The sequence below is a fragment of the Gadus macrocephalus genome, chromosome 3 (assembly GCF_031168955.1).
Source record: "Gadus macrocephalus chromosome 3, ASM3116895v1".
NCBI classification, from domain to species: Eukaryota; Metazoa; Chordata; class Actinopteri; order Gadiformes; family Gadidae; genus Gadus; species Gadus macrocephalus.
This window is the reverse complement of record NC_082384.1, coordinates 16,809,403-16,824,248: the sequence shown is the minus strand read 5'-3', so window position 1 is coordinate 16,824,248 and position 14,846 is coordinate 16,809,403. Positions and strand designations below refer to the sequence as shown.

The following is a 14,846-nucleotide window of genomic DNA, read 5'->3' as shown; positions in this document are numbered from 1 at the left end:
TGAACCACCGGGGTTAACTTTTAGTTTATGTTTTGTGTGTGGTTTTAAGGAGCTTGTAGCATGCTAGCTTCGTCCACTTCATGAGCAGTGTGTCTACGCTACCTGCTAGCGTACTTTCCCAGATACGACATGCCGATCAAGCGGGGCGTAGTAACATTAGCTAAACCTAATTATTATCAAGTTAGCTGTGGCCAGTGTCTTTGTTGAGAATAGATTGTACAGAAGTTCAAATGCGTGTTTGTTTTCCAACCTCACTCGACTGACAAGCCCCCTGCCCCCTGTTCTCAGGCCAGGGGTGTGAATCCCCCGTCATGTGGTACGTATTAGCGGACCTGGGAGTAATTTCAGCGCTGCTAACTAAAGAATGCCCCTGGGAGCCTTAATTACAGGAAGTCCATTCTAAATATCAGTGAGCTGCATATTTTCAATGACAAGAGATTTTTCAGGCCGGGGCTCTGCTAACAGTTACACACTATCAAGTCACATGATGCGGCTGTGTGTTTTTTTTTTTACACACACACACACACACACACACACACACACACACACACACACACACACACACACACACACACACACACACACACACACACACACACACACACACACACACACACACACACACACACACACACACACACACACACAAAGAATGCAGCTGATATCCCCTCAGGTGATTAAGAAGGAAAAGGGAAAATCATGATTTTATGCATGAAAACGGATATGTGTTTACGAGAATTGGTGTAATGATACACGCGTTCCTGAACACACACACAAATACACACGCATGCACACACGAATACAGACTATCACATGTGAATACACACACATATACACACTGACAAACACACACACATACACAAGGAGACATAAGTAGCTAGATGGAATGCATGTGGCATATGTTTACAAAGGGGAAAGACTTGGCAGTCTTCACCTTGCACTGTATTGCACTTGTGTCTGTAGATCTAGAGCCCTGCAACACTACCACCACCACTTCTACTACTTCTATAACTACTACTACTGGGGTATACTACAGGGCTCTATAAATGTTTTCGTGAGCCCTGAGAGAATAAATAGATTTACTACTTACTACTGTGACTAAATACTAATATTTGAAACCTCAAGTCAAGTTCAGTTGAAATCACACACAATAGCAACTTTCTCATGCCTGTGTGTGTTTTGTTGAGCTTTGGTTGCAAATAGATGTTTTGATTATGTGAGTTGTTCGTGTTGGAGGGTAGACTATCAGCAAACTGTTATAAAATGCGGTAATTTTTAAGAATTGAGGGGGACTTCTGAACAAGTAGCGTTAGTAGGAGAAAGTAGTCTGTTCAATTATGTAAAAACTCCAAACATTTTACTTGGACACCTGAATAGTGCATCATCTAATGGTTTTAAGACAAGAAAATTGTTTCAGACTGGATATACTAATTATTAAACTCTTCACGTTCGGCCCCGTCACTCCCATTTTTTCAATTTTTTTTCACAATGACTTTTATTCTTTACGTTTCTGAAGTTCTTTGTTATTGAGTGTTTGTTTTTGTTTAGATTTCATCTTGATTAAACTCCCAAAATCACATCCTTTAAAATATGTTAATTTTGCATTGTCTCTCGATTACTTACTTTATAATTAAAATACAAATATAATGACATTTTTCAAAATGTTTAATTTCCAGCTTCCGATGAAGATATCCTCAAAGGCAAACAGTCAATCAGAGGTCAGGGCCTGGCCAATCAGAACTCTGAGAGTGACGTTTTCTCAGACGGAGACGATGAGACTCTATCATCATTGGAAGAGAAGGACTTGGAGAATCTAACAGGTAATGTCATTATTTTAATGTTTCAACGGCCTGTGCATGTCTTACTATAACATCGTCGCCGCTATTTCGTATTTACGAAAATAATCGGTTAATTGTATTATAGTCAATTATTCCCGTCTATTAGCCTATTGCCGTTTACTAGCCTGATTATCGCAAGAACACCTCTGGGTTTATGTTTATGGGATAAGGCCTCTAAACTCAGTGAAGTTGTTTGTTTCATGTAGGCCTATGTGCCTTTGAAACCCCTAATTCTTATGAAATAATACCGTCTCTATTGGTTGAAAAAGTTAGATGAAAGTGGCTCTTCGCCTGTTCCAAGAGACATGTTCGGCCGTTATGGGGCTGATTTTAATGCACCCATTGATAATGAATTATATGAGCCTATCCTACTAATCCGATTACCACCACCTGAAAGATGCGATTTATTTTCTTTACATGACTATGATGCATCATTTAGCCTAAGAATGTCATTAGGCATAAATTATAACACAACCGGGCGAGTTTATGGGATTTAAGTTTAATCTATTGCCAGAAAAATGGTTGTAGGCCAACACTCTTAATATGGCGCAAAACTATCCGAATCGGATGCAATTGAATGTCTTCCACACACGTCAGATTAAACGTGAGTGCTCGTCGTAGGCTAGGCCTATATGCTGAATATCTGTTATCCCATCGGCTGTGTGGGAACGGTGGGGGGTTGCCACAATCAGCCTCGTGCATGAATTGGTCATCGGCAACACACACAATGCATCGCGCATTATTGCATGTACGCAAGAGAACTGCAGGGAGCTGTGTGCAGGCAGCCTGCAGTTGTCGCTCCCCCGAGCCGCTCCGCATTGTCATACTGGCATGAATTAAGATGGATGAGAGATTAAACAGACCTTCTAGCAATAGCCCACCATCGCACCCTGATTGACAGTTTGTTCTGTTTGACAGACACACCCCAAAGGATTGCTATAGGTTAGCATTTTGGGCTAAGCTACATGAATGGTTTTAAACGTTAGAGGCTGGACGGAAAATAAGACATCCGATTTACCCTGTTCTATTGTTGCGGATTATTTGAAATATGTTTTGAAAGTGAACGTGTTTTGGTCCGGTGAAGCAGAAAACATGGCCTATGAATAATAGCCTTCATGTTTGGATTGTGTTGCAATATGCGTTGGATCAATCAATGCAGGCCGTTTTTCAAATAAATCGCCTGACCCTATTTCAGTTAGGCTATTTGTTATTAATTTAGCGTTAATTCAGTTTAAAGAATAAAGCTTTCATTGCCAGTTCCTTATTTGAGAGTCGATGTGTCCATTTTCGTTTACACTTGTTTTTATTTTACGAAGTCTGAGGGCGGTCTGTGGCCCATATATTTACAAATCGACCGGGTCTTTTGTAAAAGTCCGCATGAAAGTGGACGATCATAGCCTATTTCATCCGCCGCAACTGCAGGGTCCGTGAACCTGACGACCAGCGCAGAGCTCGTGGCTCCGGCCGCGGTGGTGAAGGGCACGCTGTCCATCACATCCTCGGAGGTTTACTTCGAGGTGGATGAGGACGAGCCCAGCTTCAAGGCCATCGATCCCAAGGTAAGAGCCCGCACTGACTTAACCGGCATCGATCGGTAAAAAGGATTTGCCCAAATTGTCACATCTAAATGAATCTGTAACTTGAGCGAGCGTTTATATCCCCCGATGGGCCTACTCAACCTAATGGATGAACGTTCACCTCAGCCAACCGATGGACAACATACATCGTTTTTTATTATTATTATTATTATTATTATTATCCATACCTGTTTTTTATGTTATTCGCTTATTGGTTAGAATTCCCTTGTTTTTTTCAACAATGACTACATTTGCCCTTTTGATTAACACACACACACACACACACACACACACACACACACACACACACACACACACACACACACACACACACACACACACACACACACACACACACACACACACACACACACACACACACACACTTAGGATATGTTATTTTCTCATGGGTTAATATTTTCCTATTTTATGGTTTGGGAAAATATAACCTTTTTGGCCATTTGTGCTATGTATGCGAATTTTACAGTTTAATACTGAAAATATAAATAATTAAACGTAAAGTTACGTTTAGATAATACATCTAATATGTAGGCCTAAAACCCTAGAAAATGCGCTGAAAATATATTTGGCCTATTTAGACCTGAATCTTCTTGAGTTTTGTATTTGGTTTGCACTGAAAACGTTTTGAACACAGACCTTAATAAGTTCAAATAATATCCTGCTGGTTGTAATGTTCTCATAACTATATTAAAAACGTTACCCTTAACCTTTATAATCACGACAATGTTATAAATAAATGGGAAAACGTGCCGGTTGGCTGGTTGACCTACAGGTGGTCTACTTTGTGTTTACATTCGTTGGGCCAGTTGAACCTGCAGGGCAGGCCCAAGCTGGGGAGGTTGAAAACGGGTTTATTCACGCTTTAGAGGCATGGATTTTAGAAAGTGACTATTACTAGAATTTATTTAATTTTTTTATCCTAATAAAAATGACGTATCAATGACTTACAAGTAAAAGAGTTGGCTCTACAAATCCTGACAAATTGTCCGCATATTAATAGGCCAATGAATTAGTGTTTAAGTTAAATGAAATGGACGTGACCTTATCAATAACAAAGTGATGTACAGAATTGTATCGACGTGGTCATAATATTTGAAGACACGTGGCCAAGTTGTAATGTTATTTACAACGTTTTATTAACATCAGTCATTTTAAATCACATAATGTAAAATGTCAGCTTGGCACACTACATTTGATCCTTTCATTTAAAGATTTTGTGCATATACTTAAATAAAAAGTTTCTTCACTTCGTGAAAACAAGCTACACAAGAAGACTAAAAGTGAACACACTTAGCCTGAAAATGTACCTTGCCTCGCTGCTGCCATGAGTCTCTCCATGTTGGGAAAAGGTTTCCTCACATTGACTTCGATCTTAACGTCTAGTGTCAGACTTTTTTTGTTTGTTCAATTTATGTATGTGGCCTACATGGATGTGACCATCAGTTCACCTTTTTGTCCTCTCTCTTCTCGCGGTATCCCACAAATGTCTGCGGGAAATAAAAAAAAAAGTCGATCGATCTATACATTTATAATTTGTCCAAACTTTTCGCGTTGGTGAGAATCTCCCTAGCCAGTCTCCACGTCTGCTTGGCCGCCGCCTCCAGGGCGGAGTGGGGCTTCCCCTGAAACAAGTCCAAATTCGGCAGGAAATAATGGGGGCATCTACGGCACTGTAAACAGGAGATCAGCTGCAGCAGGATCCCGTTAAGTCGGTCCCCGAGACAGGACTCGTCCCAGTCGGTCTCCCTCGGGTGCTTCTCGCACTCGTACAGCAGCAGGGTCTTCATGTGGTAGTTGTTGAGCGGCTGACCCGGCAGCTCCAGGTGACGGTCGCGCAGGGTCTTGAGGACCGAGAGACACTTCTTCCTGCAGCCCGCCATCAGCAGCCTGTTCTCCGCCTCGCTGAACTGCAGCACCCAGGCGTCGCTCTCGGCCGAGCTCTGTTTTCCCGTCAGCGAGTAGCACTCTTTGGAAAGTAGATTGAACCCCTCGGCTTTCACCTCGGCCACTCTGTTGGGCCCCGGCCAGGGGATGTGCGGCATGGGCCACTGCGCCGCGCTCCGGGGCCAGATCCCGGTGCACTTGAACGCGGGAGTGATCTGAACCACGTACCTTTCTCTGATGCGCAGTTTCACCTCACTGGTGTCCGCCACCATCTTCACCACGTCGCGGTAGCTGCATTTGTCCACCGCTTGCGCCACTAGAGTCTGAAAACGCGAGCGGATCTTCCGCGCGGAGAGGTAGCCTGAGGCGGTGATGAACTCTACCCATAGGGACATGCTCCTCTTGCGGCCGTCGCTCAGCTTCAGCACCGCACAGCCGGGCAGGGAGCCGTCGTCAACGAAGTTAAACACCCCCATTTGGTTGAGGTAGAGCACCACCTCGAACTCGTTTGGCGCGATGACCTCCATCCCCTCGTAGCGCGCCTCGATCTCGCTCAGGGAGCTGATGAAGCGCGGCTCCTGCACTTCCACCTCCTTCAGGACATCTGAAACCACTTTGCAGACCTCTCGTATGGTCTTCGCAATGGCCGCTTTGCGCGTTTGACATCTTTCGTTGTAATACTTGTTAAGCTGGTAAACCAGCTTCGCCTGCGTCGCGATCATGTTCGGGCAGATGTCCGGGCTGTACACCGGAGAGTCGCAGTAGGTTGACGGATCCAATGCTTACCGGTAAAGCCAGATGGCAAACGCTTCCAGTGCAGTAAAAAAAAAATGTGTATGATCAAAGTTTTTTTTTTCCGCCTGTTACAGCGGATGGACGTCAGTGCAAGGAGGGAGGAAGCGGATAGGGATGCAACGTAATGGCTACCAATTTTTTGTCCGAAACTATGCGCTTCCAAATATATCAGAGTATAGGCTGAAGCCCCCCCCGTGTTCTGGATCACACACGCCGTCCGTATACCAGCATGTTCCTCTTATCGGGATGCGCACAACTATAGTTATTCTCTCTCCTTTCGGGTCCAGTCTTTTCTTCCACACACTCAGCTGTGTGTGCAGGACTTGTGTAGTTTATGAATGGTCCATGAGCAAGAGTGAAAGGGGCCGGCTTCCTCTCCTGCAATCACAGCCGGAGCTGTCAGTGCGCGCAGCCAATCAGAGCGGCCGCCGGCAGCAGTCCTCGGACGGGAGGAAGAGTTTAGCCCACCAGACTCTGGTGGCGCGGAGCTGGCCGGTGCTCCCAGGTCGATAGGAGATCGCTTTGTTGACGCTTTTTAACCAAATTCTTCTTATTCTCTTCTCATTGGCAACACCCTGTTTTGACGCTTGCGGTATTTTATGTATCAGACAATTTTCCAGGTTATTTTTGCTTGCCCGTTCGTCAGGTGCGTAAAGGCGGAGAAGGGATTTAAGACGCGACCGCGCACTATAGGTTACTGGCTGCCGAGGGCCAGGTCATGTTTTATATATTGATAGATCTATCTATTTTTTTAGAAGTAGATTTTGTTTTGACATTTCATGGTTCACTGTGTTATACCTATTTAGTCGTATTTCAGTTTTTTTGTATTTTTTATATCGTCCTCTATCTTATTTATTTCAATGCTTGTTTTCCAATTCTATGAAACTGATTTCGGTGCTATTTTGCCCTTTTGATATTTGGTTCTCCTTTATGAACGCTTTACGGCAAGTTGTTTAATATCCCTCTCAGATATCAATGGGCGTCCAGGCTTTGGTCTCAATGCGTCTTCAATCCATTACAGGAGCGGGTCGTTTGTGTAACAAGTGGGAACTGAAGCCTTTCTGTTTGCATGAACAAAAGGAACAGTTAAGATAAAAAAAAAAAAATATATAAAATTTTGTGGAATTATACCCTGGTGGCCTGATAAGAGGTACTGATTGACTCGAACCTGCTCATCCACTATTGGATAACTTTCAGTGGGTCGTCAGTGCACCTGCTGTTTACGCTCTGGAAAAATCATAACACGTCCTTGGATTTAAGAGATATTGTAAAGTAATTTGTTAAGATGATGCTTATTTATATGGTTCATATTTGTGCAAATTCAGAATTCATATTTGGGAATGAAATTATTCAAATCGTCCGTTTACGCACGTCAATAGCCAATACCCCGCTTAACAGGAGAGCACCGTGTCGATGCTGAGTAATTGAGGTCCTGGGGGGGACGAGGCGGGGATGAGTGGTGGGAGGGGGGAGATGTTCTGACTTTGTAATTGGAGTCCCCTTATCACCCCGGACTTCATGTCTGATGCCTTAAAAAGCCGTCACTTGTTTATGAGTGAGAGGAGGCGTTTTGCGGATTGGGAGCACTGTGGGTTAAGGAACGATGACGTTTTCAGCCAATGTTGAAAAATAAACGCGTAGATAAACACTGTCTACCTATTGACTGATCATGCATGCTTTTGCTTGGTGTTTGACTTAATGATGCAATAATCATTCGGAATTTTGTTTCGGTTTACAGATGTGTTTTGCGTCTTTGTCGCTGCAGACATGTAGGCCATAGGCCTTTTAGCGGGTTACACAGTCGAGCAGGGACGCTCCGCTTTATTGAATCAATTAGAGAAGAGGACTGATTTAATTAATATTTAGTCCAAGTATCCTGAATTGTTATCTTAATCTCGTCGCAGATTAAATATACTGGGTAGAAGGGATTATCATATGCGTCATGCTAAGTAGGCCTACCTATAATAATTAAGCGCTTTGGTTTTACATTGTATTGTGTTTTAGATTTTTGTTACCGTGGAATTTAAATTGCAGAAATTGTATTAATTAGGGGGCCAAGCCAACGGGTTGGAACCCTATTGTTTTTTTACTTTTGATTTTGAATATGAATTAAATTTACAATTTAGGCTATTAGTTTAATATCGTTAAATAGCCTAGATTTGTAACGCTTTATACAAGTTATTAAATAATTACTAACTAAACGTTGCTGATATTAAAAAGAAAATCACAAATTTTTTATTCCTCATAAATAAATAGAAAGTGAAAAGCATATTATTATTATATTGAGCTAATATATAATTGTGATATAAATGAATTATTTATACATGACCTATCATTATCTTTTAAAAGTTAGTCTCTATTTGAGTTTTGCTCTCCAGTTACTAACATTCGATGGGAATTAACAGCAGAGATATATTGTGGGATTCACTTTATTACGTGACCAGTCACTATTTCTCCCCACCATTGTACAAATTGAGCATGCTGCCCCGAATGGAATCATGCTGCACCCGCTTGATGGAGGTTTTTGAGGGTTTGCATGTCGTTAGCAGAGGGTCAAGTCTTACCTTTGGTGTACCAACACGTCTTCAGCAGACGGACATTGAAGCCCTTGAAGGAAGATTATTAACAGTGGAGAACTTTACCGAAATTCTCTCCCCCCGTCAGTTGGATCAGTATATCAGTTGGATGAATAGTTATAATAATTATTATTTAGAAAAATTGTTGAGCATCTCTCTACTTCTTTTTTTACCTGACAATTGTTTAGAAGTTGAGTAGAGTATATACTGTGTGTGTTAATGTGTGTGTTATTGCGTGTGGTTGTGTGTGTGTGTGTTACATTCACAAGACATGTGATTCCAACTCGTCTTTCTACAGTAATTCCCAGGGCCGTACAGTGCCCTAGCCGTAGAGCTGTGTGTTAGCAATGCATACCATATGAGACGTAGCATCAGTCCACCAAATGGAAAAAAAAAAAAAACGACTCGCTCTTCCAGTCTCTGTGGCTATCCCAAATCTTATTTTTTCCTTCCCTCCCATTATCTCTTTGAAAAGATCCAGTATTATCTGTGGTGGGTAAATAGCTTTCCTCTGGTTTGTATTGACGGGGAGAGAAGACCAGAGACCCGGTGGAGGGCTCTTTGATGTGATGCCTGTGAGATCACACACACACACACACACACACACACACACACACACACACACACACACACACACACACACACACACACACACACACACACACACACACACACAGACACAGACACACACACACAGAGTAGAATCCTGGCCAGAGCTAGCCTACTCCTCTGCTCTACTCTCTTGTTTTCAGTGTGTGTGTCCTCATGGTGTAATCTCATCTTTTTGCCAGGTGTCCCACCATGTTGTTGTAACATATAACTTCCAGCAGTGTTCTATTATTATACTTCTATTATGAATACCACTATTGGAGACAACACACACACACACTCTGTTGTTGAGTACTTGTAGCCCAATACTAGCCCCGCAATTGACACGGCGGTTCTCAACTGCCACTAAATGATTCAGATAATATAATCTGTTTTATATCTGTTTGTGAATACTTTAGTTTGACGACACTGTTCCAAAACTGTGTATGAACTGTCTTTGCATGGACTCAGGGCCTAAATGCTATAAGATGAATATTGTCGGGTGGTTTGGTATACGTGACAGTAAGTGTGGTCCCTCCTGGCCCTGTGTTGTGTCTGAGTAGGAGCCGTAGCTCTAGCGGCGTCAGCGGGGCAAGAGGCGTGGAGGTACTCGGGGTAGGAACCCCCACCCTTCCGACGGTGTAAATGGCATCGCCTTTTATTTTGAGCATATTAGAATAAAATCCGCTTTTCCTTTCTCCACCTTTTGTTGGGCATGAGTGAAAAACGCGGGGGTGCGTTCAGAGGCACTTGACACCGTGAGATGGTTAGAGCAAGAGTAGGGAAGGGAGGGCTTGAGTTCGGGGGCTTTGGCGGCTCAGAGTGAAGGATGGAGGAGGTGGGTGTCAGAGCTATAGGGGCTCTTTGCTGCTGTTGGTTTCTCTTCTCCTCTCGAAACACGATCGCCGCGGGGAAAGCAGCTCCGCTGCCGAGCTTCAAGCAGGCACACACACACACACACACACACACACACACACACACACACACACACACACACACACACACACACACACACACACACACACACACACACACACACACACACACACACACACACACTGGCCACAGATACATGACATTTAGAGGGTTCCTGAAGCCCGGACGGACCCAGCTGCTCTCGCCGTCGAAGGCCCAGAGAAAATCAGCCCAGGCTACTAATTGCTTGGCAAGGCTCCGCATCTGCTCTGCAGATCGCAGAACTGATGGTGAAGTCATGGAGCAGATGTGTGTGTGTGTCCGCCCGCCTGCCTGCCCGCCTGACTGTTTACGCTCTTAATGTCTGCCTTTGTGTGTGTGTGTGTGTGTGTGTGTGTGTGTGTGTGTGTGTGTGTGTGTGTGTGTGTGTGTCTGCGTGGGCTTGAGTATGTCTTCCTGTGTGTGTATGTGTGTGTCTGTGTGCACGTGTGTGTTTGACAGTCGAGTCCCTATGTTTACACACAACCCATTGATAATCCATGTAGAGTTATTGTTGCGTAATGTGCTCCGAGAGACACATGGTAGCCCATAAATTAGGAAGTGAGCCCCCTCCCCGATTGGTTGGATGGAATGAAAGCACAAATCTATTGGAAGATTTTTTCTTGCTTTCTCAAAGAGCCTGCCAGCTGCAGTTATATATAGGGACTTTTTTAATGATGATGATGTGTGATCAATATCATATGCAAAGTGATGTACTGCACTGCAACTCATGGTGGATCACCTTTTAAGGCTACTTGCTGCCCCATTTTTAAGTAAGCTATTTAAGTACGATGTATTTCAAAGATAGAATGATTGATGCATTGAGATTGGTGATTAATTGTACCGCACAGTATTTATTTGAAGGCCAAACATTTTGGCCTCAATTGTTCATTATACCTTCACTACACTTAACCATCTTTTTATGTTGTTTGTTTTAGCATTCTACACCCAGACACAGACATGACGCGCGTACGCACTCAAACACATGCACCAACATGTCTATGTTGATGTTTTCTTAGTTCATCAACAAATCCAAAAGATATATGCTGCTGGCAGATCTGCTTCCAAACATTGCCGTGACAGATCTGGGCTCACACACCTCGCACCTTCCACTCTCTGTCCTGATGAAGCTCCTGTTGAGAGGGCTGTCGGACACTCTAATTGGTGTGCTGGTTGCATGTGACCAGGAGCAGGCTGAATGGATGGGCATTCAGTCAGGAGAATGCTAAAAGAAAAAACCCAAATCATTGTTATGTAGTGACCGGTTCAATATTGTAAGGCTGTCCCCAAAGTGTCCGACTACTGTGCCCACGCCCCCCTCCGCATCTCCACTCCTCGGCTGCAACAGCGTTACTTGGTCGCCAGGGACGACCTTCGGCTGCAGCTGCCAGTCAGAAAGAGGCATGGCAGAAAGGGGCCTCTGACAGAGGGGGGAGGTTGGGGGGGGGGGGGGGGGGGTGGAGTTATATTGATTTTCCAGTTAGGACCTAAGTAGTGTGTGCTATAGGACTAACAGACAGCCGGAGCAGGTATGTCATTATCAATGAGCCCAGGAAAACGGATCCCTTCACTCGCACTCATTCATATCTCTCTCCCCCCCCAATCCACCACCTCTACTTCCACCACCTTGCCTCCCCCACCACCTCCATCTTTCCTCCTCGCCATTCCTCCATCCTCTCCCTCCACTTGCTTCGAATGAATTTTGGACGGAGGGTCGATAAATCGCAGGAGTATAGGATGCGGGTATGGGCTGAGGGATGGGCTTGGGTGACCTTCTTTCTCTCTCTCTCTCTCTTTCTCTCTCTCGTTCTCATTCTCACTCGCTCTCTCTCACTGCGTCTGTCTCGCTCTCTTTCTCTCTCTCTGTGTCTGTCTCTCTGTCTCCCTCTTTCTGTGTGTGTGTGTGTGTGTGTGTGTGTGTGTGTGTGTGTGTGTGTGTGTGTGTGTGTGTGTGTGTGTGTGTGTGTGTGTGTGTGTGTGTGTGTGTGTGTGTGTGTTTGTGTGCGCGCTCCCCCCCCTCCAGTAATTGTAGCACCTGGAAGACATTAAACATTTCCCTACCCGAGTCGGACTCATTATCTCCCAAACCACCATGTGCTGCTTTTGGCTTCTTCCATCCACTCCTCCCCCAACCCCCCTCAAACTTTCTCCCCTGTCCCCGAAGCTCACGCTCTGCTCTCTGGGTTAATCTCAGTCCTCCGCCGGTCCCCTGGGGCATTGTTTGACTTATCCTCTCATCAGGAACCCCCCCCAATTATTACCATGCTGCTCTCAGTATGCCTCAGTGCTAACGTCAAGTCACTGTCTGGGGCTGCAGGAGAGCTAGCGAACAATGCTAACTCGCATCCAAACAATCCGGGGGGTGGTTGAGATCCAATTAGGAATATAACAGCAAGTAAATATTGTCGGCACCCTGAAGTGTTGTTCTACTGCTGTTTGAAAGCCGTGTTCGGAGTTGTCACGTTGACTTTGTTTTGTTGTGGGGCTATCCTTTTGTTGCACACATGGATGTTGTTCTGTGTTTTTTACCACCCTTTGAAAACTGTTTTAAGGCAACAATAATCTGTTATAAATCTGTACTTTAATCAAATCAAATTAAGTTCAACATAAAAGGCACATTTAGTAATGTCAAGGGGAAAATGATATGAGTGGAATTAAATGCTATAATTAAATAATAATGTATACATTTGTTTATTTTATTTTTTTAGGACATTTTTATTCCAGACTAACCTCTCCACTTTTTTCAACTTTTTATTTTAATTTACAGTTTATATAACTTAATACATAATATTTATATTCATAATAATAAATGTAGAGTAAATGTATGCAATAATGTATCCATTTGTTTCACCAAAAAATCGAATATGCCAAGTATCGTCTATTATTAGTGAAGCGATAAATGGGTGTTATCTGAGCAATGAGCCACAAACCAGTATCAAATCAGGGCCAAGCACAGGGGAAGATGACTGCCAGCAGGTCAACACAGAGAAACCACCACCCATACTGTCAACCCACTAATGATGACTAATGTCTCTCCAGCCACACACACATCAACACACACAAACAAAAACACATCCCTAACCCTAACACAAGCTTGTCCCCCCCCTCCCCCCTCACCGATGACCTGACTTTGGACCTCAATACAACCAGCAGCAACAATCCACCGCAAACCCACCAGACCTTCCTCACACTTAACCAAACACCTTCAGACAAAAGACGGTGTCCAGCCTCCCCCCCCCCCCCCCTGCCATCTCCCTGCCTGCACCTGAGCCTGGCCTGCCCCCCCCCCCCCCCTCCCCTCCCTTTCCATCATGCTCCATCTTTGGGCTTGACTGAGGCCACAGTGCCTCCCCTCCCACCATCTGATTGATCCCCTCTCTCCATCATGTATTCCATTCGTCGGCCCCTGACACGCGTGTCAAAGACAACACGCCAGCCTGATGGATAGGGCTGTTTATGGATGCCAGTCTGCCTGGCTGGCTACTGATATTACACCCTGCACCTGTGTACCTGCTGTTCCAAGCCGGCCCCCTTTGTTATTCAAGGCGAGGTCGGGAGACGCAGGCTGCAGATTGAAAAATCGATGTGCGCAGGGGGCAAGCCTGGCAGATTGGGGATCGGAATTGTAAATGTGGTACTTCATTTTGCAGGCGTTTTGTTTTGTTTTTTGGAAGGTTGGCTGCGTTCGTGGTTGAGGGGGAAAAAAACAAGTTTCTTATTTATTATTAATGATTAAGCAATTTGAGTCTTATTACAGAAAAACAAAGAGGTTCATTTAAATGTGAGAATGCACCGTATCCAATGAATCAACGCAACACTACCCCAAAAGTGTTTTCCAGATGAGAATGTCCCCAGGTTTATTAAAAGACAACCAACCAAAGCGTTTGACATTTTCAGTTTACTTGTTTTAAGCAGCCCTGATCTGACCAAGGTTGTTCTTTCAGCCGATGCAGAGCTATCTTCTCTGTGGAGGAGGCTGAGGGCTGAATGTCACACTCTAGGGTTCTCTGCTGCTATTACAGTTAATGACCCTTCCTGTCTGCTGCAAACGCTACATCCCCCAGAGGCACACTACAGTGAACTCACCCAGCCGAGACCCCTTTATTCTTTTATTTTCACACTCCACTTGAGATGGACGCAAACAAAGCCACAACCCGATCTATAAACACGGCCAGTGGAGGGATGTGTTCTGTAGACTGGAATCAAAAGGTAATTTGTTGTTTAATATTCCACTTGCAGTTCTTCATTTGGTATATTATGCCCAGTTCAACAGTGCCCCAAAAGGTAGTCCCTTTCATATAATTACTACGTTTATTGCACCATGTATTATGTGGCATCATCCAATTCAAATTAGTGCCACACCACTTCTCTGCAATGAATTTCTGCCGGTCGTTCAGCGACAGCCGGATCACCTTCACACTCAACACAAAGTGCCCATAGTTTCATTCAGTGAAAAGGCTTTCAACGCTCTCCTCTTTCCCTCTTCTCCCTCCTCCAGGCAACCTACCCCTAGATTCACCCAAGAGGGGTATCCCCCCCCCCCCACACACACACATACACCCCTATTTAAGACAGCAACAATAGCTGGATTAGAAAAGAATTTACCCCAATGA

At 44.3% G+C, this 14,846-nt stretch overlaps 2 protein-coding genes across 2 annotated transcripts in view; one reads left to right on the top strand and one right to left on the bottom strand.

Annotated features, from left to right (window-relative positions):
• The window catches only part of lrba (LPS-responsive vesicle trafficking, beach and anchor containing), a 184,719-nt gene that overhangs the window by 106,750 nt on the left and 63,123 nt on the right, over positions 1-14,846 (top strand). Inside the window, 2 exon segments of the mRNA XM_060046267.1 lie at positions 1,677-1,820; positions 3,261-3,397. Of these exon segments, the coding sequence (XP_059902250.1) occupies positions 1,677-1,820; positions 3,261-3,397 (281 nt within the window).
• On the bottom strand, positions 4,544-6,575 carry mab21l2 (mab-21-like 2). The gene has a single exon (XM_060046305.1). The coding sequence runs from the start codon at positions 6,040-6,042 to the stop codon at positions 4,963-4,965; it is 1,080 nt and encodes a 359-aa protein (XP_059902288.1). The 5' UTR covers positions 6,043-6,575; the 3' UTR covers positions 4,544-4,962.